The 27,014-nt window shown below is 42.6% G+C and overlaps 1 protein-coding gene across 7 annotated transcripts in view; it reads left to right on the top strand.

Moving 5' to 3' along the window:
* LOC149320190 (solute carrier organic anion transporter family member 2B1-like) overlaps positions 1-27,014 on the top strand; it is a 144,290-nt gene that overhangs the window by 92,800 nt on the left and 24,476 nt on the right. For all 7 annotated transcript variants that reach the window (XM_089513106.1, XM_089513104.1, XM_089513108.1 and 4 more), the window contains 2 exons: positions 837-967; positions 24,367-24,478. In XM_089513106.1, coding sequence (XP_089369232.1) covers positions 837-967; positions 24,367-24,478 — 243 coding nt within the window. The remainder of the gene's footprint in view (positions 1-836; positions 968-24,366; positions 24,479-27,014) is intronic.

Below are 27,014 nucleotides of genomic sequence, written 5' to 3'. Positions count from 1 at the left end.
GAATGAATGACCCTCAGGGGCCCCTTACATTTGCAGCCTCCTAGGTGTTCTTGCAGGGCAGATGAATGGGGCTGGAATGGATGACCCTCAGGGGCCCCTTACATTTGCAGCCTGCTAGGGGTTCATGCAGGACAGAGCAACCCCACCCTCCCCCGGGGAAAAAGGAAGGCCACCGGAAGGGAATGGGGTGAAAAAGCAGCCCAGCATCATGGGAACTTTGCAATCAGTAACATTTGCGTCGCGTTGCATTGCTGACTACCACACCAAACCATTTCGCAATGCATTCGCAAGGATAATGGGAGACAAAGGCCTGACTTCCCTTTTTCCCCATAATGCCCAAAAAGGGGAGGAATGATGCTAAAACTACGGGAGCATTGCGCAACGGGCTTCCATAGAAATGAATGGCGTCTGGAAGAACATCGCGCTTTCACGTTATTTCACAACGTTCGTGACGCTAACATTGTGCGGTAGGCAGGAAAAATCGCCAAAAACTCGCGTCTGATAAACTCCTTGGTGACACAAAAGACTCATGGGTCTTTTAAGGCTAGCCTCCTATGTTGTTGTTGTTGTTGTTGTTGTTGTTGTGTATTCAGATCATTTCCAACTTTCCAAATACTTTGTTTTGTCTGCATTGCAAAGGATTCAGCCTACACCACCCAGACTAATGTAGGCTTCAAACAGTTGCCATTCCAATTGCTGATTTGCAAGAATATGGGGAGTTGTGATCCAAAAAATAACTTTTCCAAGTTCTAGAAAGGAGTTACTTTCACACCACCCTTGTAGATTATCAGATGGCAAGGATGCTCATGCTCACCCCAGAAAATCATGTGTTTCAGCGGAAATTAACATCGACAAGGATGACCCGCGATGGGTCGGAGCCTGGTGGCTCGGGTTCGTTGTTGCAGCCAGTGTGGTGGCCGTCTCTTCGATACCTTATTTCTTCTTTCCAAGAGAACTGCCCAAAGAGGTAAGTACCTGCCTGAGAACAGCGAAAGACACCATCGCTAAGTAATGTGTGTCTTTGCTTTCATGATCCAGGTCTGCTTTCATGATCCAAGCCTGGTTTCATGATCCAAGGCTGCCAGTGGAACAGGCACAGTGCAATCTTGTTAGCTGGGATGCATCATTCTGAAGTGGAAAGTAAGGGCACTCAACCAATGGACTGAGATGCAGAGTGGTGTAAAACTGGACTTGGATCAAAAAGGTGTGAATCCAGGGACCTGCTTGTTGTTGTTAACTTCCCTCGAATCAGGCCCAACTCATGGTAACCCTGTGGATGAGACATCTCCCAGACCCCTGTCCTCTGCTATTCTGCTTAGGTCCTGCAAATTCAGAACAATGACTTGATTTAGTCTCCCCATCAGGCAGGTGGTCTTCTTCTCTTTCTGTTGCCTACTGCTTCCCCTAGCATTATCATCTTTTCTAATGAATCCTGCCTTCTCATGATGTGGCGAAAGTATGACAACCTCAAGTTTGTTGTCTTGGCTTCTAGGGAAAGCTCAGGCCCTTGTGGTCTCTTCCAACTCTATGATTCTATGGCCCTGTACAGATAGGCCTTTTTGCACGTACTGAGTACGTGCTAGGGTTGCCTGGGAGAGTCCTTTACAGACGCTCCCTAACCCTAGCACTTACTCCGTATGTCAAAATGGTGCCACCCTATCTACATGGGCGCCGCCATTTTGACGTGACAGCCACGCTGCATCCAAACAGTGCAGTGCGGCTGTTCTGTGCTAGTACCGCTACAGGGTGCTTGGAGCGTCCTTTCAGTGACGCCAAAAGGAGCTCTGAAACAGAGCTCCTTTCACGGCACGTATTGCTGGCACAACCTTTACATGGCTGCACCAGAGATACAGAAGAGAAAGGGGCTAAGCGGCCCCTTTCTCTCTTTCCCCGCCACTTTTGGGGTGTCCTTGGGGCATGAAACCCCAAGGACACCCCTTTTCAGGCCACGGGGAAGCTGCGTTTTGCCCCTTCCCTGAGGCCAGGAAAAGCGGAGGATTGGGGCCTCCGGGGCTGCTGCTGTGGCAGCTCAGGCCCCAATCTATCGGGGAAAGGGGTGGTTTGTATCCCACCCATGATTCTAGGCTTAATCTGTTCAAGGACCGATTTGTTTGTGTTTTTGGCGTCCATAGTATCCTCTGCACTCAGTCTCCATTCTATTCAATGCCTGAACCAAGGTACAGAAAATCTTTAACTATTTTGATTTTTTCATTATCAAGGATGAATTGTGTAGATCTTCCATCGTCATTATTTTTGCTTTCCTTATATTCAGCAGTAAGCCTTGCAATTTCTTCCCTGACCTTCCTTAACAATTGTTCCAGGACTATGATGTTTTCTGCTAGTAGTATGGTGTCGCTGATGTTTCTTTCTCCTATTTTCCCTCCTCCTCTTGAATCTAGGCCTGCTATTCATATGATATTTTCTGCATACAAGTCAAACTAGTACGATGATAGAATGCATCCTTGCCTGACTCCTTTACTAACTGGGAACCATTCTGTTTCTCTATATTCCAGCTATTGTCCCATAAAATATTCTGGGATTTGTTGGGACAAACATTGTTTCAGCCTAGCTTACTTCCCACAGTTGTAGCAGACACAATAAGGAGGAGAGGGAATCAGGAATGCAGTCTAAACATCTTGGAAGAAGAGGAAAGGAGACATCTTTTAGGATACTGAAAGGCTGATATTTTATCAGCTAATACTCTGGGTGATGTTGGGACCATCACTGTCTCAAAGCTCCCTACCTCACTGGGTTATGGAGGAGACAAAAGAGGGAGGAGGAGCCAGGGATGTTCTCTGATCTTCTTGGAGGAATAGGACCATCTCAGGAGGATGAAAATAGAGTCCTTTATTAGCTAATAGAATGCTCTCTTTTTATCATCCTGAAATCTCCTTTTTCTCTTGTGGATTTCATTGGCTTCTCTCCAGTTTCTCTGTTTTTTGTGTATTCTCCTTGGAGGAAGGACTGGTGACAGAGAAAGGACAGGTGTGAGAAGTGAAAGGTGCTGTCAGAAGTGACTTGACCCAGGAAATGTGAGATCTGTCTTGTATACTCTTTGCCTTGTATAAACTGAAACCAGATACCAAACAACACACACACACAGAGTACATACACAAAACATACACAGAGGTCCCATCACCCAATCAGTCTTTGTGCCGTTTGTATGTAGAATAGTAGTGAACTACAGCAAAGTCCAAAAATAACCACCAGAAATACATAAGTAAAAGACCCAAGATATTAAAGAATATAGTAACACTTGTTAATGAAAACAAGATTTATAACAAGACACATAAATGAAATATTTTTGCAATGAAATACATAGGCAACAGATGTAATACAAACATGTAGAACTAAATGGAATACCACAGCTTACATCCAAAATGAAAACAGGCATGGAGCACTACCAAAAGTAATATTTTTTAAAATTACAGAAAAATAAAGATCGAAGGAACATTAGCTCAGAATGTAACATGATAAAGGCCTGTTACAGACTGCCAAAATAAAGCTGCTTCGGGTCTCTTTGGAGATATGCTATTTAAATGATGCATGGATCCTAAGAGTCTGGAGGTCGCACCAAAGCCACACTCCATTCCTAAGCACTGGAGGGCAGCTTTGGTGCAGCTTCCAGACTCTTAGGACCCATGCATCATTTAAATAGCATATCTCCAAAGAGACCCGAAGCAGCTTTATTTTGGCAGTCTGTAACAGGCCAAAGAAAGTCAGTGCAGAATAATTAAAGTCTATAACAACTTACCATCGCCGCCATGTAAACTCAAGTGTGTGACCTTTGGCAAGTCACACTTTCCTAACTTCAGAGTTCGGCAATTAACCCTCTGAAGAAACTTACCAAGAAAACCCTGGGATAGGGCTTGCCTTAGGCTGCCATAAGTCGGAATGACTTGAAGGCACACAATAACAACATAACCATTTGTAGACATACAGGGTCTAATCTGTGTCCTCTGAGAACAGACAAATTTAAGTTTTAGGCAAAATAGACTAGCTGCTGGAAAAACACATCTTGTAGTAGCTGGCAAACCTAAAACAGCCTAGTAATAATGGGCAACGAACATCTGATGCCTTGCACAGAGGGTCTTTTAGTCACTGGCGGCCAACCACCCCCAGGACCAATATGACCATTTCATAATAGACCTTCAGTAAGAACTTTCCATCATTAAATGTGCCAATATCATTGGCTAAAAACAAAGTGCAAGAGTTCTCTCCACTGGCAGCACCCTCCACTATTAGCAAACAGTCTTTTTTGGCTGTTGTATCTCTACTTGAGGCCCTTCCCTTCTTTATTTGTTGGAAATAGAGCAAAAGCCAAGATGCTAGCTCAGTGCCCCTTTGGAAATATCAGATGGAGTAAGGTCTGGCTGCAGTAACCAGAACAAAGGACATCAGTTGTGGATGTAGCATATCTGGATTTCAGTAAGGGCTTTGACCAGGTGTTCCAGGGAAACAGGTCCCATGCAATAGTAAATGAATTCTTAACGTCAGATCCATGGCAGGTCTGACAGTAGGGGAGACCAGATATGAACAATTGCTGACCTGAAACTGATGAGATCAAGAAGAACTGACTAAATTAGACATGTAGCCAGATATTTTTGATGATAACCTGCTTGCCAAGACCAAACCAGGACAGCCTCAGGTAGAAAAAGAAATCAATTATAGAAGACACCCCCCCCCCGGGGGGGAAAGCAGCACATCCACAAATGCTGAGTTTGCACAATGCTATCCCTTCCGTTTGCTTGAATGTTTTCTGCACTGGCGGTGTTCCACAAAAATGCACAGTGGAGCAAGGTGGAGTGGAGGCTTGCATTATGACAGACCTGAGGAGAAGCTGCTGAGTTCTCAAAAACCATGACATGGGTGAGCATCCAAGTGGGAGAGCACTCTATGGCGGTTGCCCAAATGTAGACCCAAATGAGATTTCCTTACGGCAGGAGCCTGGGAAACTTTAAGTTCTTTTAATGAGGGAAAAGTGCATGTGTGAGAGAACCAGTAAGTAGAGTGTGGGAGAGAGAAACAATAAGAAAAGGTGACAATTAATGGAAAGCTGGGAAGATGATTAAATCATGGCCTCATGTACAGTACTTTTCTATGGTCAATCACAGAATCATGGTTCTTGGAAGGGACCACAAGGCCCTCTATTCCAACCCCTTTGCCGTGCAAAAAGCCACAGCTCAAGCATCGCTGGGAGATGGCCACCTGACTTATTATTATTAAGCATTAAGCACTGTAAATTTACAAAGCGCTGTGCATACAATCAATTAAAATAGATAAAATAAACCTGCCTATGGTGTACATTCTACAAAAATAATTAAATACAGTGCATATTAATACATATTAGCATTCAAAAAATAAAATATAGCAGACAAAACATTTGACTGTTTCACAGAGGAGCAAAATTAATCTATGGGTGATGGTGGTGGTGGTGGTGGTGGTGATGTTGCACATTTAGATAAGGGCACATGAGCCATAGAAGAAAGCAGACTCATCAGTTTTCTGAACTGCATCTTTTTCTATGCGAGCCGTTTTCTTGAACGATCAGATCAGACATGTTCTTGTTCATCCTGACAAGGAAAGCACTTGTTCTCTCCAGCTTTGCAGAACAATTGCTGGCGCCTTGCCACAAGAAGCGTGAAGCAGCACCGCTTGAATGGAATTGCTTTTTTACCAGTGAGACATAAAGCCGAGACCCTGGTTGTGCCTGATTGTTAGCAATCTCTTGGCGTGCTTTGAAAAAGCAGCAGTGATCATTTTGATGTCCCAGGCTGCTCCCCAGGCTGAGAAATTGCTTTCTTCCTGCCTCTTTGCCTCTCCTGCATTTTTCAGTAGAAACTTTGGCCAAAGGGACTCTGCAGCCTGCTCTGGTGGAGGAGGCCCACAAAGAGCCTTGGGGACACGCCAGACACATTTCCAATAAATATGGCATTGTGTCTGTTGGCAGAAATGTGCAACCACCCTTGCGATGCGGCAACTAAAAAGGCCAATGCAATTTTAGGCTTCACCAATAGAAGTATAGCATCTAGATCAAGGGAAGTAATAGTGCCCCTCTATTTGGTTTTGGCCTCACCTGGAATAATGTGGCTAGTTCTGGGCACCACAGTTAAAAAAGGATATTGAAAAACTGAAGTCCAAAGGAGGGCAACTAAAATGGTGAAGGGTCTGGAAACCGTGCCTTATGAAAAACGACTTATGGAACTGGTGATATTTAGCCTGGAGAAGAGATGTTTAAGAGGTGATATGATAGCCCTGTTTAAATATTTGAAGGGATGTCATGTTAAGGAGGGAGCAAGCTTGCTTTCTGCTGCTCCATAGAACAGGGCCTGGAACAATGGATGCAAACTACTGGAAAAGAAATTCCACTTCAACATTAGGAGAAACTTCCTGACAGTAAGACCTGTTCAATGGTGAAAGACACTCCCTCGGAGAACAGTGGTGTCTCCTTCCTTGGAGGTCTTTAAACAGAGGCTGGATGGCCATCTGTCAGGGATGCCTTGATTGAGAGTTCCTGTATGGCAGGGGGTTGCACTGGATGGCCCTTGGGGTCTCTTCCAACTCTAGGATTCTGTGACTGGCAAAGCAATTATGTGCTTTTAGAAGTTAATGAAGGTGGAGACAAGAAGATTTGGGGTGGGGGTGGGGGTTCTCAAGAATCTATGTTGGCTGGAAGATTTTGGGAATTATTAACCAAGAAAGTAAACATTTCAAACTCTAGTTGGGGATCCCTGGAGTTTGCTTGCTTACTTAATTCACATTGATTGATTGATTGATTTCCTGCCTTTTTCTTGATACAGGACCCAAAGCAGGCTACAATAGATAAAAACAAAAGTATAGCTAAAACCTATTTCATGAGGAAAGTTCTCTTTTTTTAATTAAATAAAAAATTATATTAAAAATACTAAGTTAAAACAGTTTGAAAAACACATGGTGATAGGAAATATGATGGCCTGGATTATCCTAACTTTGGTATTCAGTTTAATATCTTTGCATTTTAAGATCTTGTCCGGTTCTTTCTCAATCCTAGTCTCCCCCTAATTTCTTGACTGCAATCTCTTGTCCTGGACTGCAGCCAGCACACACAAACACCACTGATAAGGATGGTAATTAGCAAAGCAAACAGTTGAAACAGTCCACAAACCTTGCCAGTAGTGAGAGAGAGAACAAGCCAAAAGCAGAAACACAGAGATCACCGTAGACAGTCCAGTCCAGGGTCAAGGCAGCCAGAAAGTAACAAGAGTCCAGTCCGTTCCAAAGTCACGGCAACAAGGAGTCAGGATACACGAAGCCAGTGCCAGCAGCAATCACACCAAAGGATCAGGCAATAAACTCTGACATTGAGTTGGCGTCTCTCTGCTTCCTAAATAGGGGACGCCCTCTCCCGTACCAGGTGAGGCTGGTTAGCTAATTGCCTTGCAGCAATTCTCTGGGATCTGCGTCTGCCAGCACTTTCAACCCTGCGCTGCCTGAAGGAGGGAACCTCCAATCCTGGTTCCTCCCCAGAGTCACCACTAGGCTGCTGTACCACCAGAGGAATCCCACCAGCACTAGGACCTGGCTGAGCCTCCTCCTCTGGGGCTGGGAGATCAGGGCTGGGCTCTGGCAGAGCAGGATTAACACCTGGTGTAGCCTCAATTACCTCTTGCACTGGAGGAACCCCATCCTGCTCCTCATCCTCTGAGATCTGCTCTTGGCTGGCCATGACATCTCTGTTCTGATCAATGATTGAAAAACTATTCCAATTTCTTCTTTGTCTATGTTGAATACCTGTAGCTCTTCCATGGTCATTCAGTGTGTCCTTCCCTTATGTTGGGATCCCCCCCACGTAAGGGAAATACCGCATGTGCTGGAGCCCCATTGAAAACAATTGGGCTCATGCGCATGGCATAGCTTGTGCACAATTGCCTCTTCCAGTGCGCGGCTTTCAGCATAAGCTGAAAACCATGTATGATGCGCCTGCATATGATGCAGGCACACTGTATTTTTGTTTTCTTTCTTCATCAACAAGCCTGCCTTGGCACTTTCCTCTTTGACTTTCTTTAGTAATTCTTTCACATCTTTGATGTTTTCTGCTAGTAATATAGTGTCATCTACATATCTGAGATTGTTGATATTCCTTCCTCTGATCTTCACTCCTCCTTCCTCTGTGTCTAGACCTGCTTTGCGTATGATATTTTCTGCATACAAGTTGAATAGATGGGAGATAGAATGCAGCCTTTTTGACCCCTTTACTGAAGTCTGGACATTGTCATGTAATGCATTGGGTTTCTCCAGACAGGGCAAAATGTTCTGGAAGGCTGTGGCACTCGTTGCTGTACTTTGAGAAGGTTGAATATCCAAATGACACTACGGTTGTCCTGAGCCATTTCCTCGTGATTCTCAACACCATCTGCAACATTTCATTCCATTTCATACAAGAGAAGTAGGCTTCTTTTTATTTCTAAGATAAATTAGGACAAAAAGGGCTCCTTCTCTCCTCTTTTCTCTTTTAATTCCACCAACTCTCCTCAGCATTATAGTGCTATAAAGCATCACTGCATTAGTGAAAAGGCACTCTGGCACTATAGCAATGTATCTTTAAGGAGAACAACCTAAATGGATGGAGAAGAAAATTTGTTCTACATATCGTAGGCCCATCTTAGCAAACCAAGGGCCAAATTTAGGGAGGAATGTCCATTAGAAGAGCCCTAACACAGATTGAAGAAACTGAGGCAAATAGCTTTCAAAAAGAATGGCTTGAGTAAATGCTCAGGCAATGACAAGGACTGGCAAAATCCAAGGAGCTATATTGTGAGAAAGGTCCATAATGAGAGAAATGTACTCCTCATAACCTGAGTCAGAATAGACCTTGCAAGTGCTATGAGGTTTCAGGGCCAGACTGGCTGAATGTTGCCAGAAGGACAAAGCAGACATTCACCTCCTCTTCTCCGGTGAGGATATTGAAATGGAGCTTTTCTTCCTTGAAGTGAAATGCTGACTTTGCTGCATCTGTTTGATTGTATGTGTTGCTTCCTCACAGAACAACACATTGATTTCCCCCTGGGCAGTCTCAGGGGAAAACGTCAGTTGTAATGAAACCTTCACAGAGGATCCAGTAGCTGGACTTGTTCAGAGAGACAGGAGAGATGTAACAGATGATGATCTTGTGATGTTCCTGCCAGGAATCAGCAGTGGAGACCTTTTCAAAATCTGCAAGTTCTGTAACGGACATTGAAAGAGAGTGAGAGGAGGACAGTACTCGCCTAGTCCTTTCTTCAGCAAGTTTGGGAAGAAACACACTAGAAAATACAGCAGCTCACAAGATATTTTGGTGTGGCTATCCTGGTGTAGTGGTTTGAGTGTTGGTCTACAACACTGAGACACCAGAGTTCAAACCCTTGCTCAGCCATGAAAATCCACTGGCTGACTTTGGGCAAGTCACATTCTCTAAGCCTCAGAGAAGTAGCCCCCTCTGAGCAAGAGCAAAAGCAACCCCTCTCAGAGCAAGACTGGCCAAAAAAACCCTTGGTAGGTTTGATAAACCTTGATAGGTTTGCCTTAGGGTCGCTAAAAGTCAGAAATGACTTGAAGGCACACAACAACAATAATCCTGGCTTAGGTCCACAACTTCCATATGGACATACTGAAACTGCAGCACTAATACTTGAACTCTGAATTCATATTCCAGTTTAGCCTAGGGGATGGTTGCATTGCTGCAGGAGGAGAGAAATGAAAATTTACAATTTTGTTCAGAACATCAAGTGCTTCCCAGACTTGAATCAGAGCTGGTCTTCGTCATTTTGACATCTGAGGGCCCATTCATGCTACATAGAGGATGTTCCCACTTAAGATTTGAAACGATTTAAAATACAACGTTTTTAATAAAATCAATTCAAAATAACACTGTTCTTATCCCGCTATCCGAATCGCTTTGTTCATCGTTCCCATCTGGTTGTTTAAATCGAAGTTTTTACCTGCAAGCGTTCCTACTTGGCATGAAATCGGTGTTTAAATAAAGCGGTTCTTCTCCTCCATACCTTATTTGGAGCTGTCAATCAATAGTACGTCAGAATGACGTAACGTTAATCCGGAATATTTGGAAGCGATTTATCTTTTGGCATCGTTTCCATTTCATTGACAGCCAGGGAGAATCCCTTCAGAGAGCACAGAGATCAATGAAGGAGGCTGCTGGCAAAAAGCGAAGCTCTTTCCAGAGGAACTATGGGATAGGTTTTGGAGGGCAGCATCCTGTCTCCCAAGACAGCCAGGGAGAATCCCTTCAGAGAGCACAGAGATCAATGAAGGAGGCTGCTGGAAAAGCAGGGAGGGAGCACTCTTCCCAAAGATTCTCTTTCCAGGGTTGGAGGAGAAGGCAGATTCCATTTGAGAAATGGAGGGAGAAAGGCTCTATCCCCCCCCCCCCCATTGATCAGAGCCCTTCCTTGCCTGGGCGAGATCAGATGGCTCCTCGCGAGGAGCTTTCCCTTCCCTGCCTGGGCGAGATCAGATGCCTCCTCGCGAGGAGCTTTCCCTTCCCTGCCTGGGTGAGATCAGATGCCTCCTCGCGAGGAGCTTTCCCTTCCCTGCCTGGGTGAGATCAGATGCCTCCTCGCGAGGAGCTTTCCCTTCCTTGCCTGGGTGAGATCAGATGCCTCCTCGCGAGGAGCTTTCCCTTCCTTGCCTGGGTGAGATCAGATGCCTCCTCGCGAGGAGCTTTCCCTTCCCTGCCTGGGTGAGATCACATGCCTCCTCGCGAGGAGCTTTCCCTTCCCTGCCTGGGTGAGATCAGATGCCTCCTCGCGAGGAGCCTTCCCTTCTCTGCCTGGGCGAGATCAGTGCCCAAGCGGGCAGGGAATGCCTCTTTGAGAGGAGCCTTCCCTTCCTGCCTCTCGTCCGTTAGAAATGGGCTCTCCCCACACAGAGGGGAGGTTGCAATCCACCGGGGGAAGCCTTGTACTCCTTTGGCAGATGCAGGCGCTTGAGCAGCCGGGACTTCAGGTGTTTAAAGCGCTGAAGAGATTAAGCGCCTGTAAACCATTAAAATAAAAAATAAAAATAATCCTTATCTCTTATTGAAAGACCACAGCGGACAAAGGGGTGAGGGAAGCAAAAATGGCGACAGCCAGACGGATGGGGACAGAAAGGGCAACTCCCCCAAGGACAGCCCCATCGCACTCCGCTCCTCCCATTCATCTAACGCAATTTCAAAGGCTGTCGTTCCTATTTAAATGCTCCGGTTCCTAAATCGAATCAATGGAAAAACGTAGGTCAGACCCTAGTGTTTTTTTAACACGCGTTAAATGAGGAAAACTTGAATCAAAATTTTATTCCGCTCTACAATTCGATTTGTAGTGGAGATGATTGCGGGTTGCTCTAGAACCGTTCTAGGTTTAAATCGGATCCTAATAGGAACGCCACTCCTTGGATTCGATTCAGAATGTGGGGTTTCACCTAGTGAGAACAACCCCATAGATACTATGCCATTCACTTTTCCTATGGGATTTGCAGTTTAGGAGGAGGATTTAGAATTCTCAACCAGAGAGCTCTACTGGTTCAACAGATTACAAATCCTAGATGATGCAGCACCAAAGGAGTGCAGAGAAGGCACACGCTGGCGGCTATGGCGCCCTTTCCAGGGCGCAAAAAGGAGCTGCTTTTTGCAGCTCCTTTTTGTGCCACAGAAAGGAGGGATCAGGGCTGCAGCCCTGATCCAGTGCTAAAAGGGTGGCCTGTCAAGCCCCTGTATCTCCCCATACGAACCTACTAGAGCCTTAAGATCTTATAACAATAGCAAGTACATTTCTATACTGCTTTTCAGTGCACTTAAGCACTCCCTAAGCGGTTTACAATGTGTAAGCCAATTGCCCCCCACAAGCTGGAGACTCATTTTAGTGACCTACAGAAAGATGAAAGGCTGAGGCGACCCTAAGGCCCGGGCTGGGATTGAATTCACAACCTTCTGGGGAAGGCTTTCTCTTAATCCCACCAAGATGCCAGGCTCACTTGGTAAGGACACGAGAGAGAGTCTTCTCATGGCTGCTCCCATTCTCTGGAATGCCTTTCCATGGGAGGCGAGACTGGCCCCCTCCCTGCTCTCCTTTCGCCGACAGGTAAAAATGTTTTTATGCAGGCAAACTTTTCAAAATCTTGAAAGAGTGGCTTTTATATGGGGTAGGTGTTTTAGATTATGCATTTTAACTTTTGTATGTTTTTAACCTTAATTTTACACAGTGAAGTCAAAGGCTTTCATGGCCGGCACCCATAGTTTTTGGTGGGTTTTTCGGGCTATGTGGCCATGTTCTAGAAGAGTTTATTGTTGAAGTTTGCCAGCAGTTGTGGCTGGCATCTTCAGCATTCACTGAAGATGCCAGCCACAGATGTTGGCAAAACGTCAAGAATAAACTCTTCTAGGACATGGCCACATAGCCCGAAAAACCCACCAAACCCCATTATTTTTATACTGTTTTAGCTGGGTAATTTTACTTGTGTGTGTGTGTGTGTGTGTGTGTGTGTGTTTTAATGTTTTTAAAGTGCTTTTGTCTTGTGAGCCCACTTGGGTCCCTTTGGGGGAGAAAAGCAGCATAATAAATAAATAAATACAAGCTTTTTCTGAAAAGGTAACATACGAAGTAATGTTAAAGAAAGGAGAAATAAAAGAAAATGTATTTGAGGCTATATGGAAACTCAGTTTCATGTGTGAGAGCAATAGCAGATTTAAACCAATCTCAGATCTGCTGAGATTCTGGATAAATGACTAGCAGAAGATATGATTAACATTAATTAAAATAGATAATTAAATAGAGTTAATTTTTAAGAGAATTTACAAGGAAGTGTTTTGTACAGCTGTATGATAGAGGGGGGTTGGGGTTAGATGAAATAAGAGGGGGGTTGGGGTTAGATGAAATTTAAGGAAGCTTTTAGATTATGACTTGTAATACCAGGGCTTAATTTTTCCCCAACAGACACAATATCCTCATCCAAAGGCATTAGACTCGGTTGCTTGTATCCCTTTCTGGAAAGCACCATCAGACTAAAGTCAAAAATATTCCAAAGATTCACAAGAGAACAATTTCCTTATCTTTCAGGTTGGAGTAAAATATATTTCAACCTGAATAATATTAAGTTCTGACACTTTGAATCTACGAATCTCATTCAGCTATTGCAGTTAGCAATGGAACAGCTGGCACTTGCATTAATAGTTGTTGGAACTGGTTAGAGTTTCCTCAGTGAAAACAAATCCAACATGGGAAGGCGGGGGGAAAGGGGAAGATAATACAGCTGTGTATGTTGCACCTCCAAAGCCCCAAGGTCAGTAGATTTGTAGCCTATGTATAAATTTCTTTACAGCAAAAGTGATACCACTGCTAACTTTTGGAGCTGACATTTGGGGCTTTGCAGATCTTTCAAAACATGAAAATATTCTAACTAGATTTCTGGACATAATTTTAGGAGTTTCTAAATCTACTCCATCTTATTTAACTAGAGCTGAATTGGGTATGGACAAGATTGCAGGGCTAATATATGTTAGGATGGCAAACTTTTGGTGCAGGATACATAATTTAATGAAAGAAAGGCTTCCTAAGATCTGCCTGGAGGAACAGAGAACACTACCCCAAGGAAATGTTTGGCATCAAAAAACTTAAAACTTACTACCAAACTTTGGATTCTCTGTAGTGTTTTGTGGGTTTTTCGGGCTCTGTGGCCATGTTGTAGAAGAGTTTATTCTTGACATTTTGCCTGCATCTGTGGCTGGCATCTTCAGAGAATGATGGAATGGAAGAGAGTTGCCCTTTTGAATTCGCGGGGATCCATTCCAGATTACCCCCTCCCCGCAAGTTTGAAATTTTGTGCATATTCAAGTCCATAGGCTTGAATGGGGTGCGTGCATGAGAGGCACGTGCTGTGGGTGCGCATCCCCATTCAGACTGATAGCGGTCGCCCCCTACGGATTTCCAAGTGCGCGCATTTCAAGTCCGTGGACTTGGAGGGATGACTGTATAAACATGCAAATTGCTTCCCCTTAACCAACAGTATATATAGCCCACTCCCTTCCCTGCCAGCGTTCTCTGAAGATGCCAACCACAGATGCTGGTGAAGCATCAGGAATAAACTCTTCCAGAACATGGCCATATAGCCCAAAAAAACCCACAAAAAACTACAGAAACCTAATTTCTTGCTACAATCAACAATCAATATGAGATCCAAAGGGCTGCTGCATTTGTAGTGAAGGCTACAAGACAATGAGAAAAGTTCTTGAAGACCATCATTAACTGTCATAGAAACTTGAAGATATGAGGGTATATAATGTTTTTTGTTACAACACCAATGGTTAATTAGTACTCTCTTGTTTTATAATACAAGGTATTTATCTTAAGCTTAGGCATGTATTTTATTAAGTTAATTTTAACTATGATCTTGCAATTGTGTGAAAGTTTGGATGTTTTGTTTGCAATAGTCCTTGGACTAAGCAATAAATGATGTGCATTACATAATTATATAGTATGTATTATAATTTTAATAAAATAATGAAAAAGATTTTTTTAAGTAAAGAAATTAAAGATTTAGGGATCCTGAACAACAAATTCTCAATACCAGAATACCAGTCTCAAAGTCTTTATGGGGGAAGCAGTGATAAAACTGGCAGAAAATACAGTTACTCAAGGAGGTTTTTATCATTAGGATCTGATGTTGTGGTTATGGCTTCTCCAAAAGCTGCTGGCTCTTCTCTATGGCATGACATTATGAGATTGTTAGAAATCTTTACTGGCTTGTAATAAATCCAAGAAGGAGATGAATGCCCAAACAGGGAGCACCATGCATGCATTTGTTGTCACGACTCCTGGCACTGAAGCCAATTGAAATGCTGCCTTTGCATTTTGGGATTAGTCACTTGGGTGATTCCATCCTTAAAGTCAGGAGCCCAAAGTGAATGGGATGATGTCACAAAATGATCTGACTAAACAGATATAGATTTGTGGGTAGCAGCGAGGACAAACGAGGAGAACAGTGTGTGTGCGTGTGCAGTTTTATGGGCAATGCCCCCCTCTCCCAATTTCCATTTGGCACCTCTGAAAATATCAGTGAAAACTTGTGAGTAGGCTTGGCACAGCCACAAAGAGAAAACAGTGCAACATTCAAGGATAAAATTATTTAATAATAATAATAATAATAATAATAATATTTATTTGTATTCCGCTTTTTCACAAAGGAATCAAAACGGAGTCCAACAGTATAATTAAAACATCAAACAATTAAAGATTACAGTTTAAAAACCCCAAAACCCCAATCCTCCCCCCAATCATAAAAGCAGTGATCAACCCATAAAAAGAGATTAAACATCCAAATTTAAAACTGTCCAATAGGAATACACTAAAATTTTGGGCAGATTAGCACAAGAAATGAGGGGGGATGGGGGGATGGTATCAATCAATTTTGATATCGGAACAATAGAGGAATCATTAGAGGGGGGAGGCAAGTCTAATGGATCTAACCTAGTCTGGAAAGGCCTGCCAGAAGAGGTCCGTCTTAATAGCCTTTTAAAAGGCTTCCAAGGTGGTAACATGGTGGATCTCGTCCGTCAGGTCATTCCAGAGCCTGGGAGCGGCGGATGAGAAGGACCTCTGAGTCATGGCTGAAAGTCTGGTCTTCTTAGGTTATAGCAGATTCTTCCCAGAGGACCGAAGTGTGCAGGGAGGATTGTATGGAAGGAGGCGCTCCCACAAGTAGTCAGGACCCAAGCCATGTAGGGCTTTAAAGGTTAGAACCAACACCTTGTACCTTGCCCAGAAACTGATAGGCAGCCAGTGGAACCAGCCAACTCACAACAGCAAGCCAAAACCCATGTTTAGTTTAGGCATTATTATTTATTTGATTTATATTCCATTATTCTCCCAAATGAGATTCAAAGCAATATATATTAAAATGGAATATCTAAAATGGAGTTATTGTTGTTAACTGCCACCAAGTTGACCTCAACTTATGATGACCCCTTGAACAAGAGCCCTCCAAGTCACCCTGCTGTTAACAGCCCCACTCAGGTCAGGGCAGCATGCATGGCTTCCTTCACTGAATCCACCCACCTGTAATGCAGTTTTCCTGCTGCCTTCTACCTTACCGTGCATTATTTATTGCATTTTCTAGTACCATATATACACAACTATAAGCCGGCCTCATGTATAAGTCGAGGGCAAGTTTTGGGGCCAAAATTATGGATTTTGCTATGACCTGCGGATAAGTTGAGGGTAAAACTTAGGGGCATATAGCAAAGGATCTAAAAGATGAAACAAAATCCATAATTTTGGCCCCAAAACTTGCCCTCGACTTATACATGAGGCTGACTTATAGTTGAGTATATATGGTCCCTAATCATCTTCATTTTGACATGTCTTTTCAGGCCCAATGTCAAAGAACGTACAAAATTCCAGCAGACATAACTCTTTGTGCTTACTCTTATGACTGGATGGATGAGAGAGTAGAGGGGGTCGGTACGTCACATATTGTACTCTTGCTTTTCACCAGGAGATGGTTCCGTCTTTTAAATAAGAGTTAAGATACAATATTTACACTGACCCATGCGTTCAGATTGCCATTGGATTATACTTCCAATTTCCCTTGTCTGATAAACTCCAAAGCATAATCAAAGACTGTAAGAAAATTTGGCCTAGGATCTAGAAATGAAGCAGGAGAGTGGCTGACTGAATTTTGCAAAACCAATAGCTTGTTTATCACAAACACATCAAGCAACCCAAGAAGCTTCTGTATATACGGATATCACCTGATGGCCAATATAGAAATCAAACAGACTACATAAATCAGGTTATTTTTGGTCAATTCTTTGACCTAAATTTCTAGACTTATACATGACTATATACAGTAAGTCATGTCTGCTCATTATATGGCCAAAGTATGACCCTCTCAGCTTAGTCACCTTGACTTCTAGGGAAAGTTCAGATCCTTTTATTTGTCTTTTTAGCAGTCCACAGTATTCACAGAACTCTTCTCCAGCACCACATTTCAAGCAAGCTGATTTTCTTCCCATCAGCTTTCTTCACACTGTTCACCTTTCAAATAATAATAATAATAATAATAATAATAATAATAATAATAATAATATAGTTTATTTATATACTGCTATTCCAAGGATCATAGCGGTGAACAGCAATAATAACAATACAACAGTAAAAACATCGTAAATCACAAAATACAACCCCCCATACAACATCATATACTAAAAACAGATAAAATCCATATAAACACATCCCCATACAAATGGCAGAATAGATGACATACACCAATTGCATAGCCAGGGGGGAAAGTATGGTCAGCAGGCTCATGGAGGAAATGCCTGGCGGAATAAAAAAGTCTTTAGATCTCTCTTAAAACCGTCATATCACAACAATACATAAAAATTGGGAATACTATGGTGTGGACAGGCCTAACTTTAGTATTTAATGATATATCATTTTCACTTCAGGATGTTGTTTAGTGCCTTCGTGTCCTACTCTTCTCCTGATTTCTTGGCTGCAGTCTCCCTTCTGATTAATAACTGAGCCAAAGTATGGGAAGTCTTGAAATGTTTCAGGCCTTCATCGTCTGCTTTAAAGCTATGTAAGTCATCTGTGGTCATTGTTTTTGTTTCTTCGCTGTGGACCTGCCTTTGCACATTCTTCCTTGACTTTCTTCAGTAATCATTCCAAATCTTTGCTATTTTCTGCTAGTAGTGTATGGTGTAAGCTGCATATATTAAATTTTGATGTTGCTTCCTCCAATTTTCATGCCTCCTTCCTCTGAGTTTAATCCTCCTTTAGGTACCATACATTCAGCATAAAAGTTGATCAGATAGGATGATAAAATGCAGCCCTGCCTGACAGCATTCCGCATTGGAAACCATTCAGTTCTTTTCATATTCTGTTCTGACAATAACCTGAGCATCCTGAGTACAGACTCCACATAAGGACAAAAAGATGTTCTTTAAGAGCAATCCTTATGAGGTTTTTTTAAAAAAGATCTACACAACCAAAGGCTTTACTATTATCTATAAAGCACAGGCTGATTTTCTCCTGAAATTATTTGATGCTTTCTATTATCCACTATGCAATACGATCCCTAGTGCCCCTTCCTTTCCTGAACCCAGCTTGGACGTCTGGCATTTCTTGCTCCATATATGGTAAAAGTCTTTGTTGTAAAATTTTGAGCATCACTTTACTTGCAAGCAAGATTAATGCAATGGTCTGGTAATTACGGAAACCCCTGCCATCCTCTTTTTGGGGGACTGGAATGTTTATTGAGTATTTCCAATCTGTGGGCCATTGTTTTGCTTTCCATATTCATTGACAGATTTTAGTTAGAACTAGAGAAGATCCTGTCTCAGTAGCTTGGAAGAGCTCTATCGGTATGCCATCTGTTCCTGGTAATTTTATTTCTCTGAGCGCAGCTTCCATTTCACATTCTAAAATTGTAGGTTCATATTCAAGTGATTCTTCCTTGAATGAATCTACCATCCTTTCACCTTTTTTATACAGTTCTTCTGTGTATTGCTTCTATTATTTTTATGTTTTAACTTGGTCATGTAATGTGTTCTCCTGCTGGTCATAGAGCATTCTCACTGCTGGTTTAAATTTTCTTTGATTTCTCAGATCTTGTAGAAGAGGCCTCTTGTTCATCCCCTTTTGTTGTTATCTTCTTTTTCTTCATTGATTATCATGGTAGTTCTCTTTGTCTTTGTGCAGAAATAACTGAACAGTTGCATTCAAGATTTTGGGTCCTACTTCTATCACCTTTTACTTTTGCTTCTCGTCTGTCCTTAACTGCTTGAAGAATTTCATATGTCATCTACTGAATCTTTTCTTTCTTTTTGACTACAGAGAGTGTCTTTTTTTGTATTCCTCCCTGACAATGTGGCTCATAGTCTGTGTCACAATATGTTCTTGGTCTTGTTTTTTTCAGAGAAAATCGACCTTCTCTACCTTCTGGTTCAGATTTATGTAGTCTGTTTGATTTCTATATTGGCCATCAGGTGATATCCATATATACAGAAGCTTCTTGGGTTGCTTGATGTGTTTGTGATAAACAAGCTGTTGGTTTTTGCAAAACTCAGTCAGCCACTCTCCTGCTTCATTTCTAGATCCTAGGCCAAATTTTCTTACAGTCTTTGATTATGCTTTGGAGTTTATCAGACAAGGGAAATTGGAAGTATAATCCAATGGCAATCTGAACGCAATCATGAGGTTTAACATTATTGCATGATAACCTACTACACACAAATCCGGGCAATGGGAAGTCAGTCTGAGCACAATCATGGGGTTTCATGTTATTGCATGATAGACTACCACATGCAAATTCAGGCAATGGCATGCTATTTTCGGGCAATGGGGAGCCAGTTCGAACGCAATTCGCATTCACGTAAATTCGCTGAACTAGCAAAGTCACGTGAATGCATTCTGGCCCCACTTTCTTTTCATTCGAAATTAAGAGAAATTCCTCACATGTGATAAAGTCCTTTGTTTCCTGCTTTTGCAATCTGATCTCCTGTGATTAACAAGTCCTCTTCTGGTGTGTGATCAATTTCCTCTTGGACTCATGCACAGAATCATTCAGTTTTCTTTTTCTGCCTCTGTTTGTTGTTGTTGGTAGCTGCCCTCGAGTCAACTCCAGTTCATGAGGATGAGATTTCTCCAAGAATCCCTATTCTCTACTGCATTCTTGCCCAGATCCTGCAAGCCCTTGCCCATAACCCCCCTGACTGAGTCTGTCTATCTGGTCTGTAGTCTTGCTCTCTTTCTTCTACCCTCTCCCTTTCCTAGCATTATTTTTTTTCATTATGTGGCCAAAGTGCAATAGTCTCAACTTGATCATCTTTGCTTCAAAGGAGAGCTCTTGTCTGATCTGTTCAAAAACCCATTTGTTTGTCATCTTGGCTGTCCGTGGGATCCTAAGTATTCTTCTCCACCTCCACATTTTGAATGAGGTGATTTTCTTTCTGTCTGCGTCCTTCACTATCCAGCTCTCTCATATGGTAACTGGGAGTACAATGGCCTAAACGATTCTGTACCTCTGTAGTTGGAACATAAACTTGGTTTATGGTTACTGTATATATTTGACTATAATTCAACCTCATGTATAAGTCAAGGGCAGATTTTGGGGACAAAATTATGGATTTTGATATGACCCGTGAATAAGTCAAGGGTAAAACTTAGGGGCATGTATCAAAAGATGTAAAGAATGAAGTAAAGGAAAGCAATGCCAAAAAGTAATACCAGCAGGCATTAACTGTTTGTGCTTATACTAAAGGCTGGATGGATGAGAGAGCAGAATCATAGAATCATAGAGTTGGAAGAGACCACAAAGGCCATCCAGTCCAACCCCATTCTGCCATGCAGGAACTCTCAGTCAGAGCATCCCTGACAGATGGCCATCCAGCCTCTGCCTAAAGACCTCCAAAGAAGGAGACCCATACATTATCAGGGAGAGTCTCTTCCACTGTCAAACAGCCCTTACTGTCAGGAAGTTCCTCCTAATGTTGAAGTGGAATCTCTTTTCCTGCAGTTTGCATCCATTGCTCCGGGTCCTAGTCTGTGGAGCAGCAGAAAATAAGTCAGCTCCCTCCTCAGTATGACATGCCTTCAAATACTTAAACAGGGCTATCATATCACCTCTTAACCTTATTTTCTCCAGGCTAAACATCCCCAGCTGACTAAGTCGTTCCTCATAGGGCATGGTTTCCAGACCCTTCACCATTTTAGTTGCCCTCCTTTGGACACATGGCTCCAGTTTCTCAATGTCCTTTTTGAATTGTGGGGCCCAGAACTGGACACAATATTCCAGGTGGGGCCTGACCAAAGCAGAATAGAGTGGCACTATTACTTCCCTTGATCCAGACACTATACTTCTATTGATGCAGCCTAAAATCACATTGGCCTTTTTAGCTGCCGCATCGCACTGTTGACTCATGTTCAACTTGTGGTTTACTTGGACTCCCAGATCCCTTTCACATGTACAGGGTCAGTGCTTCCAAAACAGATTATACTCACCAGGGGATGGTTCCTTTTTTTAAAATAAGAGTTAAATTTCCAGACCCATACATAAGTGTATACAGTATATCGAAGGGTTTTTCCTGAAGTCATATTGATAGTATCAGATGAGATTTTGGCCACATCTCTTTCCACTATAAATGCTACACCATTTCTTTTTATCTTTTCATTTCCTGAGTAAAACCTTGTATAATTATCTGATTCCAAATGTCCCAGTCCATTTTAGATCACAAACCCCAAGTATTGCAATGTTTATACCCTGTTTTCCCCAATATAAGACATACCCATAAAATAAGCCATAGCCAGATTTCTAAGCATTTGTGCAATATAAGCCATAAGACATAGTGATAGGCCCAGCGTGGAACAGAAGGGAGCAGGAAGGGAGTGGAAAGATTGAGGCCAATGGTTCTAAAGAAAATGGAATTACAAGAAATTCAGGATGGAATTCCGAGTTTGGAGAGTTATGACAATGTTCCGGAAGAAGACAATTTAACTATATTTGAGTAAACATAGATTGTTGTACCATACTTAACAAAAATAAGACATCCCCTGAAAATAAGTCATAGTGTGTCTCCTTGAGGAAAAATAAATATAAGACAGTGTCTTATTTTTGGGGAAACATGGTACATTCCATTTCTTGTTTTACTGTGTCTTGCTTCCCTTGACTCATGCTTTTCACATTCCATGTTCCTATAATATGCGTTGTGCAGCTTCAGACTTTCCTTTCACCTCTGAGCACATGAACAGCTGAATGTCTTTTCAGCTTGAGTCCAATTGCATCATTGGCCACAGCGCTACTTGTTCTTGTCCTCTGCTCTTCCCCAGTAGCTCACTGAGTGCCATCCGACCTGGGAGTGTCACCTTCTGGCACTATCTCTTATTTCATTTTTGATTTCTCATCATAGGGTTTTCATGATAAAAGACATTCAAAAGTTGTTTTCCATGCCTCCTTCTGCACAGTACTAACAAGCATTAGCTATGATGCCACTGCCGTTTTCTCTGAAAGATCCTCCACCAGTGTCACTATTGCTGCTGCCTAGTAGCAGCTTTATGAAGTACAAAAGTTTGAAAAGCATTAAAGCAGCCATTCAATTAAAACATAACTTTTAAAACATTACAGTCAAGCAATCAAAACATAGAAATACAATTGGCCCTCCATTTTTGCGGAGATCCGTTCCAGACCCCTCCGCGAAAACTGAGGTTTATGCATATTCAAGTGTCATAGGCTTGAATGGGACACACCCCTGGGCATGTGTGCCAGGCGTGCACGCCATTAGAAATAGCAGATGCTGCCCCTCTGTGGATATTCAAGGGCATGGATCTCAGATCCGTGAGTTAGGAGCGGCTTTAAAAAACAACAGTACATCCAATTGCACATAACTCACCCTGGTCAGCCAAGGCTGAAGGCTTGTTTACTCAAGAAGACCACTGCCTGACAATGAAGAGACAGCAAAGAAGGGGCATATGGAACCTCTCATGGGAGGAAGGCTCTCCCCAGTGTCTGCTACCAGTCGAGCCATATAGAACATGCATCGGCAACCTACGGCCCGCGGGCCGGATCCGGCCCAGGGAGGAGCCAGATCCGGCCCCCACACGGTCCTGCCGCAGGTGCCGCCACCGCCAAGGCCTTTGGGCCAGTCGGCAGCCTCCTCTGCCTCCTCCTCCTCTGCCTTTGTGCTCTCCTTCCCCCGGTCGGAGGCACCTCCTGCAAGTCCTTGTTTGCGCACGCGCACGCCTTGCAAAGAGCAGCTCCTTCTCTTCAGGGAGCCTGGCAGGGGCTGGCCAATAGAAAAATGGCGGGGGTGGTGCTGTTTCTAGCACCACTCTGCCATTGGCCAGCCTCAATGAGAAAGTGAAACTTGGGAAGAGCAGGAGGATGCGGAGGAGGAGGAGGACCTCTGGCCCAGAGGGAAGGGAAAGGAACGGCTGTTTCCCTTTGGCTCCAAAAATGATCAACAAGAGGAGGAGGAGGAGGAAGAAGGTGCCGTTTCTAATATGCATTTCCCCCTGGATGTAATTAATTATATTCCCATGCCCATTTTCCCCCTGGATGCAATTGTATTCCCATGCCCATTTTCCCCCTGGATGCAACTGTATTCCCATGCCCATTTTCCCCCTGGATGCAACTGTATTCCCATGCCCATTTTCCCCCTGGATGCAACTGTATTCCCATGCCCATTTTCCCCCTGGATGCAACTGTATTCCCATGCCCATTTTCCCCCTGGATGCAACTGTATTCCCATGCCCATTTTCCCCTTATTTATATATTTACCCCTTATTTATTGATATCAGTCAGCTTTTGTGATATGGGCCCACACTTTCTGAAGCCGAGAGAGTGTGACTTTCCAAATTGTCTTTCTGTGTGTTTTTTGTCCTTATAATGCTGCCTTGTTGTGACAATGATGGTGGTGGTGATGATGGTGATATTGATATCAGCCAGCTTCTGAGGCACGGCCAATGCAAGTTGCTCTGATTTTTACAAACTCATGCGCAGTGAAGAAAAACCAAAGTCCCTTGACCAAGTACACACTTCTGAGAAGTATAGTTGGTGCAAGACACATGAAACCGAGGGCAAATCACTTCTTGTTAAACCAGCTTTACATGTCAAATATGCATAGCCATGTGAACTCATGTTCAGTGTGAAACCCAAAGAGTTTGGTTATGCAGTAAGCCTCTGAAATATGCAAGAGGCCATGTTAAGTAAAGCCATGTTCAATGCCCAAATGTGCTGTTTGGAATGGGGGAGGGGGGTTGACCAAAAGGAAAGTACATTTCTGTCATCTGTCTAGGAACAATGCCCAAATGTCCTCTGTTTTGATCATGGCTAAGAAACATGCATTTATATTAACATTTTTTAAAAAGCATCAATTTTTTTTGCATGTCCTCCATTTAAAAAAATGTGTCCTACATTTGAAAATGTTGTCCTATATTATTTATTTATTTAATTATTTATTTTTTGGCTTCGGCCCCCCTGTTGTCTGAGGAACAGCAAGCCGGCCCCCGGGTCAAAAAGGTTGCCTACCCGTGATATAGAACATCAAAATTCTAGGCCTGCAGGGTTGCCTGGCCTATATAGACTTGGAGAGTTTATGATAAAGGATGTTTAGCCAAAGAGGTCACCAGACCATGATTCTGATTGAAGAAAACAAGATGAAATAAATGGTCTGGGAGGGGATGAATTTGTCTGAGCTTGGAAATGGGAAGAACTAAAGTGACCATGTGGAGTTCCATGGTGAGAGATCAGATCCTGGCTTCTCGGACTGTTGTCCTTGCTGGAGGATTCTTGTCTTTTGAGGACAGATTCAAGAGGCATCCTGGAAATACTGATGTATTCTTATGCCTTGCTTGATTCTAGGAGGAGGCTCCACGCAAGAGCATTGTAGAAATGAATAAGGCAGACATAAAGGATCAGCTGAAAAACAAACCTAAAGATCTAGAAGACTACACTCTGTGCCAGTTCATCAAAAGTAAGTCTGTGTGTATTCAGGGTGACCAGATGTCATAACCACAAAGGATGGCAAGGCACCACAAATGTAGGACATTCCAAAAAATGTAGGATGTTACAAAGTAAAAGCTACAACCAATAATATAAATTCATTTCATACGGTTTATTTACAGCTATATTACTTATACTGCCTTTTATTATGTACTCAATCACATTTTTCTGACTTATCTTCATTAAAATGCCTTGCTGTCTTGCAATATATTTAGAGAATTCTGAGCATGACAAATGCTTAAAATTATACCTTGCTAGCAACAAATCTTTGGCTGAATCTACATTTAAATTATGTTTTTTTTTTCTCCATGATGCTGAAATTAAGGGGGAAACCCCTTTCAAGATTTACATTGTGTCCTCAAGTAGCCTGTTGCCTAAGACATTTGCTGTCCTTTTCCCCTTGGAGAAACAAAGGATGGGAATGGCTAGTGCTGCTGAAATTTATCAGAGAAGATAAAAAGCCAGAGAGTGGGGGGGGGGGGGGGGGAGCCTATAACTTTCTCCACAACTTGTACTACACATGGTAGCTTTCAGGTCCAGTTGGGTCTGCTCCAGCATTCTAAAGCTTGATTTAGAGGCCTGTCATCAATCAAAATAATGCAGAGCGTTTGCTGTTCTGTGTAGTAACACCCCTTCGCCTCTGGATTATCCAAACACTCTGTTCTTGTTTCCAGCTCAGTCAGCTTTATTTCTGTCAGCTACCAATATACTTCCAATCTACCACTGCATTTCTAGAAGGCCAAGGAAATGCTAATCAATCAGAGGGATACATTTCGTATAACAGGATTGCTCTAAAACAGCAAAAATGGCATAGTATACAATGTGTTCCACAGGAGATGAAGCTAGCGGCTGTCCAACTTTCTTCCTACAGCAGTGTGTCTCGGCCTGAAAGGTGGCCTCAAAAGAGATGACATGTCAGGGATGATGGGAGTTGTAGCTCTTCACCTCTGGCTCGAACTCACCACCTTGTTATGCACCGGCGCTGACCAGTTTTGGCCAGTGGTTAAAGCTTTGCTCTAAAGCAGCAGAGTTACAGAGAATAGGCTGAAGACCCTGACAAACTCTCCAAGCCTTCTCACTCTTGCTTCCACAGAAGTCTTCACACTTCTTCAGGATCCAGCTGGCTCTTGTCTCTTGACTCAAGACACCAGACAACTCAGTAGTCTTATATAAAAGATCTACTTTATTCTACTATATACAGCTCCAAAACTATCCAACACAACTCCAATACTCCTCACTACTATCCACTGCTACTACCCACAAAATACATTGGGATTCATAGCAATTATTATAGCCCTTGGAAAACACCACCCACTCTTGTCAGTTTCCACCCAGTGGGCGTGTACAACCACTTTCATTGGTTCTCTTGGTTCAACCCACAATTAATGATTTCATCATCTCAGCCTTGTCCACTTAACAATTCTCAGGTGTGTTCAATTATCCACTTTGCATTTCTGTCCTTGGCATTTAGGACTTGCTAATTACATTACCATTTACGCCTGTGTGGCTCCTAATTGCTTCTGCTGAGTCATCCTGACTCTCACATACATGTTTTATTTCTTTGACTGTATATCCCATGTTGCTTTTCCCTTAACAATCCCCTCCGAAATAAAATATTGTATGTGGCTTACAATGTCATCCCAACCATTTGTGTTAACCTTTCATGTTTTTCCACTGTTAAAGCTTTAGTAAACAAATCTGCTATGTTATTTTGTGTTTCTATGTATCTCAACTCTATTTCTCCTTTTTGAACCATGTCTCTTACATTTTGGTATCTTACACCCACATATTTGGTTCTGTTCTTTAAACTTTCTGTTTCAGCCATCGATATGCATGATTGCGAATCTTCCTGAATTTCTACAGGTACTTTGAAATTTTCGTTTAAGTCATTTAACAATTGTTCAAGCCACTGTACCTCGTTCACTATTTCGTTCAAAGCTGCAAATTCTGCTTCAGATGTGCTTAAAGCTACGTTTGTTTGTTTTCTGCTTCTCCATACTGTTGGACTTTCACTATACTTAATGATCATTCCTGTAACTGATTTCTTGTCTCCTAATTCTGATGCAAATGAACTGTCTACAAAACAATCTAAATCTGCATTACTGCTTCTGATGATTAACTTTTTGTCTAGAGTCCCTTTCAAATATCTTAGTAAGTGTTTCACAGCTGTCCAATCCTCAACCTTAGGATCACAAAGTCTTCTAGATAAAACGTTCACAGCATACGAAATGTCTGGTCTAGTGTGGCAAGAAATGAATTGTAGAGATCCTATGATGCTCCTGAAAAATGTCTTGTCCCCAAAATCTCTGGTTGTTGGCTCAGAAACGAAACCAGTTGTCATTGGAGCTTTAACTATCTTAGCATTCTGTAGTCCACACTTTTCTATCAAATTTTCAATCTTCTTTCTCTGACTTAGCAAACAATGACCTTCTTGTGTCCATTCAACATTTATGCCTAAATAAGACTTCAACAAACCTAAATCCTTTAAAACGAATTTTTCTGACAAC

The sequence above is a fragment of the Sceloporus occidentalis genome, unplaced genomic scaffold (genome assembly GCF_023333645.1).
Source record: "Sceloporus occidentalis isolate IW3139 unplaced genomic scaffold, rSceOcc1.0.p SCAF_2, whole genome shotgun sequence".
In the NCBI taxonomy this organism is placed as follows: Eukaryota; Metazoa; Chordata; class Lepidosauria; order Squamata; family Phrynosomatidae; genus Sceloporus; species Sceloporus occidentalis.
The sequence above is the reverse complement of the archived record's forward strand: the minus strand, read 5'-3'. Positions and strand labels throughout refer to the sequence as shown.